General features: G+C 45.8%; 1 protein-coding gene across 6 annotated transcripts in view; it reads right to left on the bottom strand.

The window, feature by feature from the left end:
• Positions 1–21,721, bottom strand: part of GAB2 (GRB2 associated binding protein 2) — a 174,526-nt gene that overhangs the window by 54,841 nt on the left and 97,964 nt on the right. For all 6 annotated transcript variants that reach the window (XM_075919477.1, XM_075919478.1, XM_075919479.1 and 3 more), the window contains one exon: positions 20,918–21,218. In XM_075919477.1, the coding sequence (XP_075775592.1) occupies positions 20,918–21,218 (301 nt within the window). The remainder of the gene's footprint in view (positions 1–20,917; positions 21,219–21,721) is intronic.

Here is a 21,721-nt window from a genome sequence, read left to right as displayed (position 1 = left end):
CCGGTGTTATATTACCTTGTTGGGAGGAGACCCCTAAATACTGAACCCGGCCCTTGCTGCTATTTACTCGGCCTGGCAGAAGGGTTACACCAGAATGACCCCTTGGAGCAATGGGCAAGTGGATGTAATGTAGAGAAGCTTCAGAATTGCTCTAACTTACCCTGGGGAGCTGCAAAGCTGATATAAGAGGGAATATAGATCTGTCAGCTGACAGTATGGTGTGGGTAGACTTTTAGGATGGATGGCCAAAGGAGGAGGGCATGGAAATGGGAATTAAATTGTATAGTTGTGACCCATTTAAATATTTGGGTCCCATCTGAATACTTATGCCTTGAACAGTGGCTGAATACCCAGCAAGGGCAGTGTGGACAGTGCTGAACACATTACATTGAAATAATGACTGCTTTCCTTTTAAATGCATTAGCAATGAAATTGTGAGTTTAGCAGGAGAAGGCAGTGAAATTCAGAAACTAGTCCCCAGTGGATTTTAAGTTGGTCAGACTTAGGCCAGGTCTACACTAGACCCGGAAGGTCGGCTTCAGGTACGCAATTCCAGCTATGTAAATAATGTAGCTGGAGTCAACATACTTTAAGCAGAGATTGGCATCGTCTCAGCGAGAGGTCAATGGAAACAAATGCTCCCATCAACTTCCCTTACTCCTTGCGAATCGAGGAGTACCGGCACCAATTGGGGACACCCTCAGCGTTCGGTTTAGCAGGTCATTTCAATGTATACCTGCTAAAGTGAATACCAGAAGATCAGACTCCATCATGGCTCTAAATTGCTTGTCAGGGTCTCCTTAAGAGAAGGATTTTGGATTTAATCAGTCCTCATACCACACTATTATATGACTCAGGGAGGGAACATCCAACAACATGTAAGTACCAAAGAAAAGCATCTCTTTGTAGTTGCACTCCTGAATGGGCCATCTTTTGATTAAACAAATCTCCTTCCTCTTTTTCATCTTACAAACACACTTAGTCTTTGGTGCATCAAGACATCTATACATTTACAATAGACAGTACAGACACTTAGGGTACATCTAGACTACAGGCTTTTTTTGACAGAGGATTTGTCGACAGATACTGTCAACAAAGCCTCTGTCGAAAAAGAGTGTCTAGACTGTCGACAAAGCAAGCCACTTTTTCGACAGCAAGTCTAGACGCTCTCTTTTGAAAAAGCACAGTGTCGAAAAAAGGCGTTTTTCCTCATAGAATGAACTTACTATTGACAGAACTCGGAGATAGTGTAGATGCAGATATAGTTTTGTCGACAAAAGTCCACTTTTGTCGACAAAACCCTGTAGTCTAGATAACACCCTTAGGGATGGGTGGGCCAAAAAATAAGTGATGGGAAGGAATCTCTTCTCACAAATTGGACTAATCCTCTTTTGAGTTTCAGGGATGTTTGGTTAACTTTTCCTTTGAACTGTTTTTCATTTCTCCTCACCTCTATGTTGAGTCCCTGAAACTGCACATGCAATTTTTGTGCAAGTTTTGCATTTGCCTGTGCACATATGTGCTCATCGGGGCTGACTCTGACCTTACTAGCACTGGTTTTATACTAGTCTACCATTATCATAATTAATAATTTGTGCTAAAGTTCACTTAGATGCCTCGATTGAGATCAGTGCTCCACTGTACTAGACAGTGACCAGGCACGGGGTAAGACACATTCCTTGTCCCCAAAGATTTTAAAATCAAGAGAGTCAAAGAGTGGGAGAAAAGCATCACTATCCCCATTTGACAGAACAGGACCTGAGGCATAGAGAGGTTATATGACTAGCCCAAGGCCATACAAGAATTGAATGAATCTCAAACCCAATTCAGTGCCTTTAGCAAAAGACCTATGTAATAAATATGGAGAAAGTGCATTGATTTTAGTGAACTTATTTCTGATTTCTACCAGTTTAACTTTGATCAGTACCTGGTCAAATGTTCAATCATTTGGACCTCTGTGTGTATGCACCTAAAGTATGGAGTTTACCTTATTAAGACCTAGTCCAGGGGAGCTGACAGCCTCTGTGGCCCTCTGGGCAAAATGGAAGGGGGCCTAGCTCTGTGCTCCAGAAGGGAAGGGGCCTTAGGCAGAAAGGGGGGAGCAGGAGGCAGCCTGGAACATGGCACCCGCTGTCCCCCCAAGCCTCAGAGCTGCACAGAGCGTGCTGTAACTGCAATGCTCTGGTGGCAATTTAAAAGGCCTGGGTCTCTGGCTACCACTGCTGCTTTGAATTGCTGGGCCCTAGGGAAGTCGTCCCTCCCCCCGCATTTGGTGGGCCTGACCTTGTCAATACATGGAGTTACTCTGAAATGAATTCCTGAATCAATTCATGTGTGGACACTCTTATTCTGGAATCAGAGTTCCTTGTTCTCATTTAACTTACTCCACTTTGAAAGCTATTGCACTTTAAATTCACATCCCATGCTACCTTCAGCTTTCAAGTGTAGACAAGTTCTAAGTGCAGTAGGAAAATCCAATCAAGGGAGCAGCAGTAACTATGGAAGCAATTGCTACAAAAACAATTACGTTGAGATAATCAGTAACATTTAGGGAAGTTCACAAGTTCACTGCTTTGGTACTGCGGGTGCTATTCAAGTAAATACAATGTTATGAACTGGAATGTTTTCTCTCGGCTAGCTACGTCCTTCTGTCTCCCATTCTTCACAAAAGAACCCAGATTCCACACGTGGGCCTTGTGAGAACTCCCTGCCTCACCTGTGTTTGCTGAAAGACATGTAGTTTTTAAAAAATAAATTAGATCAGTGGTCACCAACCAGTAAATTGGGATTACTGGTAGATCTTAGAGCCTCTGACAGGTCATCCTGACTGCTGTTCCTGCTCTCTGCCTTGGAGCTGCTCCCCACGAGCCTCCTGCTTGCTATACAGGGTGGGGTAGGGAGAGGAGGTGTCAGGGTTCCCCCTTCCTCCACCACTGTACCTCAACTCCACAGAGCAGGAAGGGGAGGACAAAACAGGGCTCAGGATGAAGGAATTGCTGGCCACCTTCGGGAGTGGCACAGGACTAGGGTGGGAGTGAGCCTGTCTTAGCACCACTGTACCACTGCCTGAGAGCCACCTGAGGTAAGTGGTACTTAGCTAGAGCCCACACCCTGAACTCCTGCTCTAGTCCTGAACCCCCCTTCTGCACTCCAACCCCCTGCCCTCGCTCTGAGGCCCCCTGCATCCAAACTTCCTCCCAGAGCCTGCACCCTGAACTCCCTGCTGCACCCCAACCCCCTGCCCCAGGCTCAGCCCAGAGCCTTTCCCATTCTCTGAACCCCATGGCCCAAAACCAGAACCTGAACCCTCCTTGCTCCAGCCTAGTGAAAATGATGAGGACTGGGGAAGGAAGGAGGATGGAGTGAGTAGGGCAGGGCCTCAGCAAAGGATGGTGAAGGGGCAGGGACTTGGAGAAGGGGCAGTGAAGGAGACAATACATTATTTGAAATGGAGATCGTCTTTGTGTTTTATGTTAATACAGGACGTAGCACAATGGGGCATGGTCTGTGGGAGAACCCCCTAAGTATGATGGCAGTTCGAATATAAATAATAATAACATCACTGAAATGTCAATACATTAAAGAAAACCCAGTTGAGAAACACACAGGCATTACATCTGAGAACTTAGAAGCTGGCTTGGGGAAGCAGTGTTATCTTTAGAGATAAAATCAGTAATAAGCGCTATTACATTTATAAATAAGATCAAGCTAGAAAGGAATACCAAATGGTGTCGCTGAAAGTTCATGCAAATTTGCAGTCCCATGAAGTGGCTATTTCACAGCCTGTCTGGTATGTGTGGTTTTGTCTCATGGCTTTTGTGAGAACTATCTCTTTTCTTTAGTTAGGGTTGTTCTCATTGAAATAAGAAAGCAATGAACAAAAAAAAATCACCCAATGTACATGAAGGGAAATGAGAGTTAAGTCTGTCCTGGCTTTCATCTCATGCTTTAATGAATGAGGCTCCAGAACTCTAAAGCGCAGCTGATATTAAGGGTTTACAGGATCAGCATGAAAACAAAAAAAAAACCAAACAAACAAAAAAAAAGAAATGGAATAAAATGACTGGTGGATAAGGCAACTTGAAAAAAAATGTAATGATGTGAAAAGCCACCCTAAACTGTTAAGATTAAAAAGTACCAAGTCGTTTCATTACAAAATCTCTCTCTGTGCAATTCTGCAATAATAGGAAGGGATCCCCCATTGCCCCCAGATCAGGCATTGACAGGAATGACAAATGGGCACAGAAGATCAAACCCACCCACTGTGGATGGATCTTACTTGTCTTTGACAGGTACCTAGAGTGTGTCCCTTTGTAATGCTTAAGCAAGCCACATGTGTAGAATTTGTCATGTTGCTTTTAAATCTGAACAGAGTCTGCATTGACTTCAGTGCAACCACTCCTGATTCACTCAAATTTGGGACCTATTTAAGACAGACAACCAGGGTTGGTCGCATGTGATTGTCAGGAAAGCCCTGTCTGGCATTACTGTAGCAGAACTGACGCATCATACACCCAGATGTGCTGTAAGTGCAGCTAGCAGGTGCCAGTGGTTGGGCTGGTGTCTGCTACTCCCCCTGCTGGATCCGAATGGGGTACAAGAAGCAAGGAGACAGGGCAGACCCTGGCAGCAGAAAGAGCAACCAGAGCCAGAGGGGAACAAAAAGTGAGGACTCTAGCATTGGCCCCAGACAATCCTATTCATCCGCAGCCTCTTCCCACCACATACCTCAACACCTCTGGCTTCCCAGAAGGCTCCCCAGACATCTTTTCCAGCTCTTCTCCATCCCAAACACTGGAGCACCCTCCTCCAAGCAGACACCCACACCTTCCCAAACGCAGCTGCCGAATTTTGTGAAGCTTCATCTCCTTCTGCTGCTACTGCGTGGGACAAGACGGGCTGGCGCCAGTTTAGGGTTATATGCAAATTAGCCCATTCAATGATTTGTATACCCATTTGACTGCAGAATGTACAGTTTCTGGATTGTGGCCAAGTGGTCTATAAATGCACTGAATACAAAGGAGAGCTCAAGGGGGTAAGTACAAAACATCAGAGTTGCTCAACTAGAGAGCAGAGAGAGGTGGATTCACATGGACTGAATAGAGGAACACGGTAGAGGAAGCCAGAAGTTGGTGTCATGGAAAGGGGGCAAGGTGGAATGGGAAGGATCCAATCCAGAAGAGCCACCTTTCCATCATGTTAGAAGACACTGATCCTTCCTTAAGCAATAGAAAAGTCACAGTCACTTCAGGACTAATGAGGACAGGGCATGGGGTCAACAACTATACTCAGGCCCCAAGTTCAGGTTCCCCCCCAAAGATCTGTAACATCTATATAAGTAAAGTGAACTGGGCAGAGGTGGGAACCCAGCAAACATGATCCACCAGGGCTCCTAGATTTCTCTTGGTGGACCTGACTGGGAGAGGAGGGGATATATGGCACTTCAGCTATGTTGCAGTAACACCAGACCATCCTTGGCGGTCTGTAGTATATAGGGCCCGATTCTGATCTCAAAGTAGTGTGAATCAGGACTTGGGAGTGACTGCATTGAAGTCAATGCAGACACAGTTCAGACTCCCCAGGCTTTGGCTACTAGGGGATCTGTCCTTCCAGAAAGAAATAAAGAGGGATTGGATTATGAGTTTTGTACTAGTTGGATTATTCCCAAAGTGCCTCTCACTCTGTGCTTTGTACAGGCTGTGCTGCTTTTCCAGTTCTGTTGCTAAATGTCTATCAGCTGTTTTAGCTTCAAAAGGCTGATTGGTCTGGGGTGTTTGATCTTAGACTGTTTGTGTCTGCCTCATTCCTTTACCCATGGTCAGTAAGTAGTCTTAAAAAATTCCTTAAGATAATGGGACTGAATGGACATGCAAAGAGCTTGTGAGAAGAAAAGTCTATGAAAGCTCAGAAATAATAGATAAAAAAAATGTTTTTCACATCTTTGCATCTATCCTAAGTGGATGAAATATGGGCAGATCTGAAATACAGACCAATGCTGCTTCCCTCCCAACCTCAGCTAGTGGAACTGCCATTACAAAGCAATATTGGTAACTGATTTTGTTAAAAGAACAAAGTTCTCAGACTTCATTTTTTTGCCAGTTAAAACAATAACATTTCCAGAAAATCTGTGCTGACCTTCAGCATAGCAGCTGAAACCCTGGCCTCACTGAACTCTATGGGAATTTGGCCAATAAGGCCAGGATTTCACCCTCTGGATCCTATTCTCACTAGCACCAGCTTTATACTCAGAGGAGGGTAGGGTAAGTAAGATGTCTCAGCAACTTTTCTGCCTTTCCTACCAATTCTGGATCATCTGGGGGCCAAACAGTCCACGAGGTAACTAATTCCCAGCCTCCATGTAGCCATGTGAGCGTCAAGGATTTGAGGATTGATGATTTTTTTTTAATGTGGTGCATAAGTTTGCCTTCCCATGGGTAGCCTCTCTTATTATTTGCATCTGATAAGAAACTTCCTTGTCCACAAAACTGGGTGAGAGTCATATGTACCCATGCTGCGGAGTCTGCCTGTAGCCTGGCTCCTGCACCTTTAATGTGGGTTTCTGCAGGGCAACCACACCTGTATATCCTTTAGTGGTTCAGCAAAGGGCCCCACTCTCAGGATTCAAGTTCTCCTGCTGTTGCCTCTTTTGTCCTGCCTCCTTGTGACTGGAGGATTTCCAGGCTGCCTTCATCGTGGTATTCCCAGTACACACTAGGGATGTTAAGGACTAGTCAACTATCCAATAAGCATTTGCTTATCGAATAGTCTTTTGATTCGTCGACTAGTCAATATCCTCCCCCACTTGCTGCCTCTATGAGACAGAGGCAGCAAAGGGGGGGAAGGGGCACTTCAAAGTGGCAGCAACGCACAGCAGCACTGCCACTTTGAAACCCCCAAGGCGGCTGCATACGCGAATTAGCTGTGCGGCAGCTGCCCCTTTAAAATGCCACCTCTGCACAATTCAAAGGGGCAGCCATGGAGCCTGGGGTCAGCTGGATTCTGGGGAATGCTCTGGGAAGCCCATAGTCAGCTGGAAGTCCCCAGCTCACCCTGGGGTCCACGGCAGCTGCCCCTTGAAAATGCTATCTCCGTGCATTTCAAAGGGGCAGCTACCGTGGAGCCTGGGGTCAGGTGGGGATTCCCAGCTGACCCTGGGATCTACACAGCATTTCTCCAAAACCCAGTATCAGCTGGGGACTGACCTCGGGTTCCAGGGAAGAGCCATGCAGAACCGGGGTCAGCTGGGGACTCCCCATCTGACCCTGGGCTCCTAACTGTTGCGAGTCCCCCACTGACTCCGGGCTCCATGGCTTTGAAATACATTGCTTTGAATTGCACAAGAGCTCTCGCTGGGTACTCTTGTGCATTTCAAAGCAGACACGCCGCATGCAGCCTGGAGTCAGCGGGACTTCCTGCTGGCCCCGGGCTGTACACAGAGTTCCGCATTCCTCCTTTGAAATGTACAAGAGCCCCAGCAAGGTCCTGAGGTTTCCGGACTAGAGAGGTTCAACCCATATTAAGAGTTAAATTCTTTTTTCACCTGACTTATTCCATCTCCTTGTTTCTTTCTCCCATCTCCCTCACATCCAGATTTCTGAATCACTGAAGATTCATAGATTATAATGCTGAGAAGGACTGTTGCGACATCTAGATTGACCTCCTATATAATACATGCCCTGGAACTTCCCCAAAATAATTCCTGGTTCAACTAGAGCAGATCTGATTTAAAAATTGCCAGTGATGGAGACTCCACCATGACCCTTCATAAACTGTTCCAATGATTAGCTACCCCCACTGTTAAAAATACACACCTTATTGCCTGTCTGAATTTGTTTAATTTCAATTTCCAGCTCTTGTATCTTTCGATAACTTTGTCTTTTACACTAAAGAGCTCACTGTTAAAGATGTGTTTTGCTGTGTAGGTATATAGACTACATGTGAGAAAGTAGATCAGCCCTTCTGAGTAATGACAATAAGGCCTTTTCATTCCCCTCTCCTCTATCATTGACTAAACCTCAAGCATGTGGTCCAGAGCTTTGTATGAATTCAGAATTCATACCAGCAAAGAGTTGGCCCTTTAATGTAAAGCTTTCTACCCTACAACACTTACTTTATCCAGCCCCTTCTCTGATTTTTTTTCAAATTCCATTCAAATTACAATTAAATTCAACCATTCAAGGCTTCTCACACTCATAATTGGGCTTAAAAATCATGTGTTTAAAACACACACCTGGGGGGCTTTTTAATTGCCTTTTTGTTTCTGAGCCTTTAGGGTTCCCAATTTCAAGTCTTCTCTATTACCAGGAGAGTTAGAATCTTACTTTTTTTTAGAATGAAATGTTTGCAGGGTGTCTAATTAGCTGATCATAAAGGTCCCTTTTAGCCTTAAAATCTATGAATCTCTCCTTATTTAACAACATTATTCCAGGAACTGGGACTTTAAGCATATGTAACACTTATAACGTAAGAACAGCACTATAGTCTGGTTCACATTGGTGCTTTACAGTGCTATAACTTGTTGTGCTTGGGGAGGGAGTGTTTTTCTGGCTCAGAGGTGTGAAAAGTTACAGCACCGTAAAGTGCCAGTGTAAACTTGGCTTGAGACTGGTGACTCTTCGAGTTGTTTAACTAGAGATGAACCCAAACCACAACCCCAGCTACAAACACCCACTTAGACTCTGTGGAAATTGAAATCCAGGTTTGAGCATGCCTATTTTTATTTTCATGCAAAAATATAAACGGTCAAGTTTACTGGAATACTCTTTGCTTCCAGTCAGTGTCACGCATTATTGTGAGGAGGTGCTAATATAAAGACTTATCAGAGTGCTGGACTGTGGAATGCCCAGATTATAAACAGGATGCTTCTCAGAACAGCCTGCCCAAATCCCTTTAAGTGAAACCCTCTTCAGAGTGCAAAAGAAATTTTCATCAAAGAGGTGCAGTAAGGTTAGAAAGGCTCTGAGGAACTAGTACGCCAATACCTTGACAAGAGCTAAGATACTGATGTGCTGAGACTTTCATGCTAACTAATAAGATCTCATTATTTCCTTTTTACTCCCTCATCTGTCCATATCCACCTGTTCTCTCTTGTACACTGAAAGGAAACAGGGAGTGCCGCTTTGTTCTGTGTTGGTACAGCACAGCTCATAGACACTCCGGCATTATAAACAAACAATAACACTGATAGTCACTGTTTCTTTCTTTCAGGAAGAAAACCACACTTGTTTGTGGCGCTTTCTGCTTTCCAGTGTTGTGACTCACTAATCACCTGAACTATCTAATCCCTGAAGGGAAAACCAATAGAGCAAAGGCACTTCAATATACTTAAGCAGATCCTTTGTGCCAAAACTGCTCCATCTCTGGTGTTGTTTACACTGAAATGAAAGCTGAACTGTGCTAAGATCTTAAAATAACTAGTTGTTTGTGACTCAGGAAACCCAGGGTCAGCAAAGTTTACAACAAATTTAAAGGGGCAGCATAACTTGAAATGATGATTTTGAACTCTGAGACTTAAAGACTTAGTTTGGCTACATTTCTTACGTCGTCATTGGATCAGGGTTTTAGCTGATTGCCTAAAGTCAACTAGAATCAGTTGGTGTTTTTCTGTGAACTTCAATGGATTTTGGATCAGACCTGGGCCAGAAATGCATTCCCAAAAATTTGCTCTATCAGAATCAATGTGGAGAGTACAGCTGTCCCCATGGCTAGGAAAACTCAGTACATGGTAGAGAGCAGAGAGGGGCTTGATTCAAGCATCCCTGTCTGAACACCCTCAAATTTTTGGGATGTTTTATAGCCAAAGCTGGATTCAAAATTCACAAATCCCCCTCCTCACAAATTTTATCTTTGGAGTGTTCAAAAGTCCACTCTCCACTTCAGTTACAGGCAGGAAGTGTTGACTCGCAAAGGGAGAAAAATTACACAGAAGATAAGTAAAGAGGCTAAATTATACTGACCAGTGCATGGTGTATATGATATGAAAGGGGAAGAATTCAGCTAGTCACCAGTGTCCAAATGACAATGGGCTGATTTTCAAAGGTGCTGTGTACCTGCAATGGAAGCTAAAGCCAGCTCCCGCTGAAAATGCTGTCAATGGAAATTGTGATGCTCCATGCCCCAAAAAGTCAGGATGGTTTTATTTGGCTGTCTGAATATGAGGATAAGTGCCAGACTTCAGGCTCCCAAATGGGAAATCTTTGGTCTTTCCTCTTTCGTCTGTGAAAAGGCCCTTGACAATAAGGATGGAACATTCAAACATGGGCACAGTTTTGTAACTGCAAACAATGCAAGGTGGCTCTCAACACTTACTAAAGTATCCATTACAAGTCTGCAGGTTCCCAGCGTAGGCATGCCAGCTGGGTAAATATACTGGTACTCGGGTGACTAGGGTTTGTGGGTAGATTTGTTCTGCTCCTCTTTGAAAAACAGGCTTCAACCTGCTATGTATGTCAAGTATCAGAGGGGTAGCCATGTTAGTCTGGATTTGCAAAAGCGACGAGGAGTCCTGTGGCACCTTGTAGACTAACAGATGTATTGGAGCATAAGCTTTCGTGGGCAAAGAGCCACTTTGTCACTTTGCCCACGAAAGCTTATGCTGCTATGTATGTAATCTCTTACCACACATGGTTGCCATATCACCTAGTGCCCTGCATCATGAAAAGAAACAAACATGTGCCAGGCACAATAGCAAGGAAGTACTTGGACTTCACTGCAGCTGTGAGTGTTTCCCCGGCATATGAATTTAGCTTGGCAGCACAAGAGGCAACAGCAGCAACAGAGCAAAGGGCTCCAGTAGCTACTTTTGTTCAGGTCACCTTTTCACTGCTGACATTCACAGAACTCCTGTGCCGCTCCACTCTGTCATATGCGCAAGGTAGAAGGTTGGCATTTCTGGGGGTAACGGACTCCAAATGTTCATGGGAAGTTAGATATGGAAATCAGAGGAGGTTTTGCCTCCATCCATTGAACTGTTCAAATCTCTCCTAGATTCTAAAACCTTCTCCCAAACTTCTCCCACCTACTTCATTAATCTACTCCCTCTTCACACGCCTCCTTCTGGTCTGCTAACAGCGGCCCGCTTGCAGTCCCTCCATGGATCCTTTTCACTCTTCTATAGCTCCTGACATCTGGACAAGTCTTCCTGGATATTATGGTCACATTTATTCCTCATTTCATCTCAAGTCTCATTAGCAAACCCCTCTATTATTGCTAGTTAACATTCATAATACAGACCCACTGTGCTGAATGACAGTCCCTGCCTTCAGGAGAGCACAGTCTGAAAGACAAGAGCAAGGAGGCAGATGAGACCAGGCCTGCCAACAGGGTGAGGAAACAAAGGGGCAACAGCCCTGGGGCCTGGTGATTCAAAAGGGCACAGGGCTCCCAGAACGACTGCCCCTGCTGCTGCAATAGAGGCAAGACCCGAGTCCCAGGCCCTTTAAATCGCTGCTGGAGCGCTGCGTCACACACTCTGGGCAGCTCTGAGGGCTGGCTGCCCCTGCCCCACCCCTTCCACCAGAGGTTCCTCCCCTTCTGGGAGCATGGAGCCAGCCCTCCCACCAAGCCCAAGGGCCTGGCGAAACGGTCAGCCCCCCTGGATGAGACAAACAAGCGGGCAAGTCAGAGAAGATGAAGTAACAAAACCAATGGAGTGTTTTAGTGCAGACTAGCCATGAGTGTAATTCTTAGCCAACCAGGTGCAGTAATTCTGGTTTGTCACCCACCCTACTTTTACCATACAGCAGTCTCCTGCATGTGTCATGGCAGAGGTGAAATATGAGGCGGACTTGGAAAGAAGATGGCTTTGTGAAGCATGGAAGTTAGGGCAGGAGGTTTGTATTTGATGGAACGCAAGAGGGCAGCCACCACAGGGAATGAAAGCATGGAATGATGTGGGTGGAGTGACAAGCCAGATCGACGAGTCAGCAGTGGAAGACGATCTCTGGGGACATTGTTATTATTTATGTTGTGGAAGAGCCTGGGATTTGCATTAATGGACCCAGAACCCTATTGTTCAAACCTAGCACAAAAAGGCAGTCCCTGCGTTGGACAACTTACGGGTGTTTCCCCGGACTGCTCCCTGGGCCAATGGATGTTCCCTTCCATTGGCCTCTTACTTCATCTCTCCAGCTATTATCATTATGCAGCCATCAGTATTGCCACTCTGGATTGCTCAAACTCAGGAGTGAGAAGCTCAGAATTCATGTATCTGAGATTTAACCTACAGCACGTTAGGGATTGTTGTTATAGACCACCTAGTTTTAGTCATTGGGGGGGGTCACATTTTTCAACCTTTTCCTCTACAACCATGAGGGCTAGAGATGTGCTTCCTTTCAAATCAAAGATGAGAGTCTCACACAGTCACCTGACTCCCAGGGTTAGGATTGTGGGGGCTTTAGAAAAGTCACCAGACATGGTGAGGAAAATTGGAGACATTGAACTACAGCCCTTTGAGCTGGTGGACCAGCTTACAGCAGAACCCAATGCTGTGCTCATCCATCAGACCTTCCTCAGTGGCTCAGCCCAGCCCTCCTTGGTGTCAGTGGGAGTGTTGCCATTGATTCTGAAGGGCTGCAAACTGGGGACCTCCGCCTGTCTGTGAACGCCCACGCATTCCTTTAGACAAAAGAACTGCCGCTACATTTGTGTAAGGGCTGCCTGCCATGGAGAGAAATGGCTTGATCCTACAAACCCTGGCCACTGGAGCAATAGTGCTCACTGTTTTCAATGGGCCAGCGTATTCCTTCAGGAGGGCTGGAAACTCCTTCTTTCTCAGGCCAGTACTCTCCCCATTAATGGTCCCCCTGCTCCCAACAGGGCCAGCAAAAGACACTCAGTTGGTCCATGACAAAGAAATGCTGGTTTCTGGTGAGTGAGACAATAAAAACACAGAGAGTTCTTCTGATGACTGAGCTGAGCTTTGATTCAAAATGCCATGGTGTTAACACTAAAGCTTTAGTGTCGGACCATCAGTCACTCAGCAGCCCTTTGTCTCTCCCCAACCTCATCTCTGCAGTGCTTGCGGCTGCATTCAGAGCAAGGGGAGAAACCAGGCAGCCACTCTTCGGAATATACAACAGGAGGCAGAAAACCCAGGTTCATTCAGACTAGTTCTTGTGAGCCTGGCCTTTTGTTCTTAGTGTTGCCACAGTCTTGGCACCAGTGGAATGTCACAATCCTGATGATGGGACAGTGTGGTCAAGAAATAAAATCCCCTGTAAAACCCCTCCAACTCTCTTTAACTGTACACTGTGTTAGTACGTTATTAAAACTGACTGTAAGGTCACTGCTCCTAAATTCAAACTAATGTCAAAATCTCCCTCTCTAAAATCCTGACTTTTTCCCTTCTGGAATCGAATCCTTAAACTTGGAGTAGGGACCATATCTTCTTCCATTAATGTATTATTATTGTTATGGTTTACATTACAGGAGAGCTGAAAGACCCGAGGTGAGATCTGGGCCCTCTTGTGCCGGGCACTGGACAGATACATTGCAGGAGACAGTCATTCCCTCAATCTAAATAGGCAAGAGGTGGGAATGGAAACAGAGGCAGCGGAAGGCAAAGTTATTTGTCCAATGTCACCACAGCAAAAAGGTGTCAGAGCTGGGAATAACACCTATGTCTCCCAAGTCCTGGGGCAATACTCTACATTGGTCCAGTCTACTTTTCAGTGTACAGCATCATGCATACTCATGGCCACTTATAAAAAGTTTGTTCTCCAGAAACATATTTTAGTAACATAAAATTTTAAAAAGGAGGCACTTGAATCCCCCCATATGTGCAAAATAGAACTTGGCAGGGTTTTGACTGGAGCTCTCATATGATCTTAAAGGTTAATGACACAAGAAATATCTTTAGCAGGAGTTTTCCTCCCCCACCAAACAGAACATATGAGAAAGTACAGTTCACAGCTGAAATTGGGCTGCCTGCCCACTGGGGCAAGGGAAATACAGATGTTAGAAACAGAATAAAATAACAGTGAGTTTGTATAGCTTCAGCAGTGTCCTTGAGGGCACATCTACACAGCAGTGTTGTTTCGGAATAACTGATGTTATTCTGAAATAATTAATGTTATTCCGAAATAATATAGCATACGCCTACACTACAAGCCTTTATTTTGAAATAATGTTGAGCTGGAGGACTTCTTACTCTGAGTCCTGTAGCCCTCATTTTACAGGAGTAAGGACAGTCAAAGAAAGAGTGTTCTTTCGACTTCCTGCTGTGTGGACAATGCCAAAAGCCAAAATAAGCTGTTTCGATTTAAGCTATGCAATTGATCTAGCTGAAGTTGTGTAGCTTATTCCGACTTTAGCCCTGCTGTGTAGACGTACCCTGAGAGTCCTGCTGAAATATAGCAATGAATGGCTTTCACATAAACAAGGACAATATACTCTACTAAGCTAGACCAGCAAAGGTATGGAGAGAAAACGAAGAACCTCTTCTTGCAAAATATACAAGAAATGTTATTAGTCCACACTTCAAAACTCCTCAAGTTTGCACTGTGCACACACATACCCCATGCAATGAGAAAGGGAACTGTCACAGGGTGACAGGCCCCATCTGTACCTCACTCAGTTTGCCTGGGGAAAGCTGTCACAGTTATATGACAGGTAGGTCATGTGGCTAAACCAATGGTGGCCTGATAAGAAAGGGAAGCCTCCAGAGAGACAAAGAAGGAGAGAGGGCAAACTGCTCAAAAAGAAGGATGCCTGCCTGTCTGGCCCCAGAAGGAGGGCTGGGGTCACTCTGAATGAATGTGTGTGGTTTAGAGCTGGCAACTGGCTAGGAGTGGACTGAGGGAAGCTGGCCCTCGTCACAGAACGGGTCCCAAGCAGGAGAATGGTGGGACTTCTGAACCAAGAAGAGGAGCCCTTGCCTTAAGCACTGCACAGGCACTAATCAGGAGAGCTGTGGGACTCCTAAGATGAACAGAGGAAGGGTTTGGGTCTGAGGTGTGTGACTCAAAAAATAAGACCCCACAACTGTGCTTTAAGAATCCTGGTGTGGGTGCCAATTATTGCAAGACCCTCAGGAGCTGTGGAACCACCTCATGCCACAACGGGGCATGGCCACCCCTGCCACAAGAATAAAATTAGCTTGAGTCACACCCTAAGGTAAGCCCCCATTGGACCAGCTCATCAGCTGGCAAAATCCGCAAAGCGCTAGTGACTTGGCCTTTGTCTCCACCCATTTATATCCACTGAAGAGCTGCTGAAAGAATTTTGACCTAGGTTAAAGAGAGTGTCGTGAGGTCCTTGGCAGGAGCCCTAGGCAGCAGCACAGGCAATAATAATTGCACAAGTGTCTAAAACTGAATGCCAGAGAGGTCAGATAACCTGCCCTATGCTGCTGAGTGAGTATGAGAAGTGGAAGAGACTCAAGACACCACGTGTGCTAGGCTGTAGCCACCAGCTAACATTGCCACCCGTTGAATTGTGATTTACTCGCCATCTCCCAGAGCTTGCGGCTGGTCGATCGGATTAATGATCGGGACTTGTTCTGTATCCGTGATTGCTGGTTGAGACCAAAGGAGGATTCCAGCTTCCTTCCAGTGGTACATACATCAGAGTCCGTTAGCAGCGATGGAGCAGGAGGTGGAGGTGTAGTCAGGGAAGGCTGTTTGTTCCACTGGAAGGTTGAGAACCAGAAGACTTGGGTTATTTCCAGTTGGAATCTGACTTTTGCTGTGGCCGTGGGTAAGTCCCATGACCTCTCTGTGCCATCAATCACTGTAACAAATGGAGCTAATGTGCTGCATACTGTGAACGTAGCAATAACAGAGCTGAATTATCTTTTTCCACCCAAATCCCTGCCGTCGTGGGAAAAGAACAATATGGATACACACTGTATGTCGACTCATCATTAAGTAGGGTAATGGTATGGGCTTGATTGTACTCTAGGATGGATTAATCAGGCCTGAGACTGGGATCAGCATCCTAAAATTTGCACATCAAGGTCACATTGCATTCAGTGACCTATTGTGATGCAAAGTCTGTATTCTTCTGGAGTAAAGGGTTCCTAGGCAGAAATGGGAGAGCTCAAAACCAGACCTTGGACCCCTCAGCTGGCTCTCTGAGCACTGGCTTTCAGTTAGTAGTTGTGGTAATTACAAGGTGCAGTCTGCCTTGGGGGGCTTGAATAATTCATCGGTGCAATCTGAATTTGAGCATCTCTTTTCTAATGCACAGCAATGTGTCTGCTGCATTTGACTTTGCAGACCATTATACCCTGTTTTTAGACTGACTCAGAAATTGTGCTTGGCAGGCTAGCTCTGCATTGAACAGGCTCCTTTCTTACAGCACTCACCACCAGCTATTTTGTGTCATGAAGAGATTTTTGTTCCTCTTCAGTTGATGTCACCTCAGGGTCTTTCAGGGACCTACTGCTGGACCTCGGCAGTTTAGCAATCCTTGGGCTCCCTTGGGGGTGATTTTATTCATAAGCACAGTCTTGTTTTCACCTTGCGGATAGTAATTTCCAGACTTATATTTCGCTTAAATCCTGTATTGATTCTGCTGTCTCTAACTTGTTTTGCTAAATGGAAAAAACTCTGGATGCAGTAATGTTTTTTCCAGCTTAATGTAAGCCAGACAACAGCTCCTATGACTGGATCCCCTCTTGCTCTTGAAAAAGGTGTCTGCTAATAAGCTGAATCCTGATGGCCAGGAAATTATCATCCGATCCAGCTGAAATTTATTTAGCCTGACCTTTCTTTGTACGTTTATGTTTGCAAGATTATCTAGAGTTCTTTATACCCCTCATACACAATCATTGCCAAGGAGATGTCCCGTTTCATGCGTCAGCCGTTGAAGGCTGGGTTTGTGCTCCTGTGATGCTTTGTTTGCTATCCTGTGCAGATTGCAGCTGCTCCATTATTGACCAAAATGAATTAAAAGTTGGATACTATTATTGGCTGCATTATTTTGATAGCGTCTGTGAAGCCCAAGCAGCTGGCAGGGCCTTACTGTTTTTGACACGTGGCAAAGGAGATAGTCCTTATCCTGGAGATCTTATAATCTATGCATCGGGTAGGATGGGTCAGATGAAAAAAGGACAAATGGGGAGTGTGGGGTGAGAGGGCTGGAAAGATGAGGTAACAATTAAACAGAGTTTAACAGAAAAACAATCCTTACTTAATGCCATAAAGGAGTGAGTGATACATAGACATCACAATAGAGGTAGGTTTTAAAGTGGATTTAAAAGAAGATAAGGTGGTGATTTTATGATTCTTGTGTGAAAAAAGTGGGAACTTTTTGGTAATATTTTTATGAACCCTACATGTATCTCAGTGTCTGCCTATATTTTCATTGATACTGGGAAGGGGCAGGAGGAGGACAGGATTAAATATATGCTCTCGGGGCCATCCAAGAGACGTAGGCTACAGCTCCTCTACCAATTATGTTGGAATAATTTATATTGCTCAGGGTTGTGAATAAATTACCCTCCCCACCCATGAGCAACCAAAATTTATTCCTACCTAAATGCTGGTGTGGACAGCCTATGTTGGTGGGAAGAGTTTCTCTTGCCAGCATAGGTGTCATTGCTCATTGGGGTTGGACTAACTAAAGTTGATGGGAGAGCTCACTAATGAATTAAGAGTGGCACAGGTGTACTGATGCAGCTGAGTCTCTGTACCTTTAGTGTAGTCATGGTCATAGGGGTTTGGTGTCAACCAGCTGTCTGAGCCGACTGAATGGGTCAGTCAAAGGCTGGCCATGGCCAACCCAAAGCAATGGAAAATATGAGAAGACAATGGATAACCACAGTGGCCAAAACATTGACCTGTGTAGGAATCAATGACTTAGAAGAAAGAGCTTTTCCCCACCTCTCAGGTGGGGTTGTGAACTCAGAATGGCCCTGCCTGGAAGGACTGGCAGGTAACTGGCAGGGAATAAAGAGTTGGCTGCCGAAAGAGGCAGGTGGCCAGCATTAACTAAGGAGGTCAGAGAGTGAGAGCAAGAGCGAGAGCCTGACCTGGAGATCACCTCAGCGTGGCTGGTGAATTGCTTCAGCTGGACCAGAATGGCCTATGCTTTAACCTCAGTGTCTCTGTGCTAACCTAAGGGCTTCCAAAGCTGTGTCCAGCTGATGAATAAATCCTACTCTGTTTCGAAAATGCTGCTTGGGGTGCCAGTGCAAATACTTGCCGAGATGCATTCATCCCTGAGGAGTGGACATGTAGGGCAAAGCTCACAGAGTGATGCTGGCACGCTAGGGCCCAGACACTTGAGCCGTGGAGGTGGTGAAGCTGTGGGACCTACCCTGAAGGAAAAGTGGGACCCCTTGAAGGGCTGCCACACTTCTGAAGTTCCTCCAAGAGACTGTTAAGATTAGAAAATCGGTGTGGCACCAATTTTATGGATCCATGACATTCTGATAGGGAGCTTTTGATGGTTAGATTACAACATCCTTAATCATTGACACTGGGCTCATGGTGGCCTGCTGCTCCATTTCTCCCCAATAGTCCTGATTGTCACTGCACCCCAAGACATGGGCGAGAAGATGACTGTTATTAAGTTAGGCCTCCCCCAAACATCCTTCCATCCAGGGCAGAAAGAATAATGGAATTGGGAGACAATCACAAAATCTCCCTGCTGCCAGAGGATCTCAGCCTGTGCCACTTTCCAGACAGCCCCAACCTTTCTTCCAGCCTGGCTTACACTGCCCTTTTAGCTGCCTGTCTTGTATGGCCACTTGAATGGCTTTGCAGCGTCTTTTTACCCAGCGACCAATGATGCACATGTGACATTGAAATGAAACATCCCTGCTCAGCCAGCGCATGCAGGGAACACCAACAGGGGCTGTGCTGTCCCTGCAGGTCTGTATAGATACTCTCTGGGCAACTAGAGAAAACCAGAGAAGCCAATCAGGTGGAAACACTGGCAAAATCCAGATACAATAGTATGTGTGCATGTGAGGACACCTTTAGTGCTAGTGAATCAAATGTGACTCTCCTATTATGCAGAACACCAACAGCTTTTATTTATCAACTGCAGTCAGTGCCTCACCTAGGTCCAGCAGGAACCATATTTAGAGGTATGTAGGTAACTGAATCTCTTTGACCCAATACCTCCTTGGCTAAGCGTGCCAACATGGATGCCAATTTTAGAGGTGGGTTCTTTGATGTGGACAGGGCACTATGTTTCTTCTAGAATCTTCCTCCACCAACCGGCTTGCCTCCATTGGGTCCCACTTACGTCAATCAGCTAAATGAAACCTCTGAAGGCGAGAGTTCCTACTGCCAAGTCCCAAACACCTCAAAGAGCCTGCTGACACTGTAGAAAATATACCTGGGAAGGCTCAAATATTGGACAGAGAGGTAGAAAGACATGAAAGCAAAAGTCTTACAAATGATGTTTTCTGTTGCATGACATCAGGGCTATCCCTATGATTCCTGATGCCCTACTCAGCCTGAGCACCTTATGTAAGAACAGCCATACTGGGTCAGACCAAAGTTCCATCTAGCCCAGTATCCTGTCTGCTGACAGTGGCCAATGCCAGGTGCCCCAGAGGGAATGAACAGAACAGAGAATCATCAAATGATCCATTTCCTGTCACCCATTCCTACTTTCTGGCAAACAGGGACTAGAGACCCCATTTCCGCGGGGTTTACGTAGGGCTCAACATACGGCCCATAGGTGGGAGCCAAAATAAAAAAGCAGTCAATATAATGGTCTTCTGTTGATATGCAGGCTTCTAGAAACTGCAGGCTCTGTGAGGGTATGTCTACACTACCCTCCTAATTCGAAATAGGAGGGTAATGTAGTCATACCGCAATTGCAAATGAAGCCCGGGATTTGAATTTCCCGGGCTTCATTTGCATAAAGCCGGCCGGCGCCATTTTTAAATGCCGGCAGTTCGAACCCCGTGCCGCGCGGCTACACGCGGCACGGAGTAGCTAGTTCGGATTAGGCTTCTAATCCGAACTAGCTGTACTCCTCGTGGAATGAGGAGTACAGCTAGTTCGGATTAGGAAGCCTAATCCGAACTAGCTACTCCGTGCCGCGTGTAGCCGCGCGGCACGGGGTTCGAACTGCCGGCATTTAAAAATGGCGCCGGCCGGCTTTATGCAAATGAAGCCCGGGAAATTCAAATCCCGGGCTTCATTTGCAATTGCGGTATGACTACATTACCCTCCTATTTCGAATTAGGAGGGTAGTGTAGACATACCCAGAGACAGAAAGCTACAGCGAGAATTGATTAGGGAGCTTGCCACCAAGCTGTGGAAATCAGTGTAGTGCTAGAGGGCTGAGAAGAATATGGAACTCCAGGGGTGGGGAACAGGAGAGAAAGCATCCCAATTAGAAATTAAAAGGCTCATTCCTGCTCTTGATAACATCAGTGGAAACAGGATTAGGACCCAAGCTTCCTAACTCATACTTCTAAGGCAGAGCTACTCAACACGTGTGTCGTGGGCCACATGCAACCCGCGGCCCATTTGTTTGCGGCCTGCGTTGTGGTTGGGCTTTACGCGGGGCTCAACATGCGGCCCATAGGTGAGAGCCAAAACAAAAAAGTAGTCAATATAATGGTCTTCTGTTGATATGCATTTTAGTAGTAACATTTCTGGACTGTCATTACTCATTAAAAGTGCTATCATGTGGGTGGAAATCGGGTAAATATTGCATTTTATTAATATCAGCAGAACTAACTTAACTGTATGTTGTGTAGTCTTGCCTTAATCTTTGTATTCCTGCCCGACAATGTGAACGAAGCTATTTGCATATATTTGAATATATATTTGCATGCATATGCAACCACACTTAAGTTGTGGCCCTCGGCATGTGCTGTGAGTATCGGCCCCGGGGCTTCCAAAGTTGAGTAGCCCTGTTCTAAGGAATCCCAAAGGAAAGAGTTTGTGTCTCACTCTGACAAGTGAGACAATATTTCATATTCCGGACATAACTCTCACTGTACCTGCGTTCTCCTCAGACTGGTTGAAGCCACAGATCTGGCAGATACTGCGAACCCACTTGTTCATGTCCTCCTCTGTCTCGGCCACCAGATAGAAGGTCCTGTCACTGGTCTTTATGTCGAAGACGTAGCTGTCCTGCAGCTCCTTTTTGTTGAAGGTCAGGCCTGCATCCACCTGCTCACAGAAGTTGAGGTTGATCACGCGCAGAGGCTTCTTGGAGTGGTCATTCTTGTAGTACTCCAGCACGTCTGGGTCGCCACTCATCCGACCGCTACGCAGGATGAACCAGCGTTTCTTCCATGCCTGAGGACCAAAGAGAAACAATCGTAAGACACAGAGATTCCACTGGCCAGTATTCCCCATCACACGTGTCACTTAAAACCACACTGGGGAACACACACCAGATGACTGAATTGGGAGACGTAACAGGGATGATCTCAGAGTGGATATGGCCTTGCCGAGTACAAAACACAAAAGAAACCCAAAGTGTCTTGCCTAAGACCACAAAAAGTTTCCAAGTCAGGACTAAAACGTAGCACATCCTTAATCCTATACTCAGCTGAGTGTCCCATGACCTGAACGTTTTGTGTCTCTCTGGCTACATCTACACTGCAATCACAGGCTGTTGGCCACTCATGGATAAGCCTGCCCAGAACCCTAGGTAGATATCTGGGCACTAGCTTGCATTGAAGTCCATGCTGCCAGGGCTTCACTGCTCTGCTGCCCAAACTAGCTGAGCTACAGCTATCTAGAGTGTGACAACACGAGCTGCACTCTCACCCATATTCTCAGTGCCTTCTGATCTG

This window comes from Pelodiscus sinensis, chromosome 1, assembly GCF_049634645.1.
Source record: "Pelodiscus sinensis isolate JC-2024 chromosome 1, ASM4963464v1, whole genome shotgun sequence".
Classification (NCBI taxonomy): Eukaryota; Metazoa; Chordata; order Testudines; family Trionychidae; genus Pelodiscus; species Pelodiscus sinensis.
The sequence above is the reverse complement of the archived record's forward strand: the minus strand, read 5'-3'. Positions and strand labels throughout refer to the sequence as shown.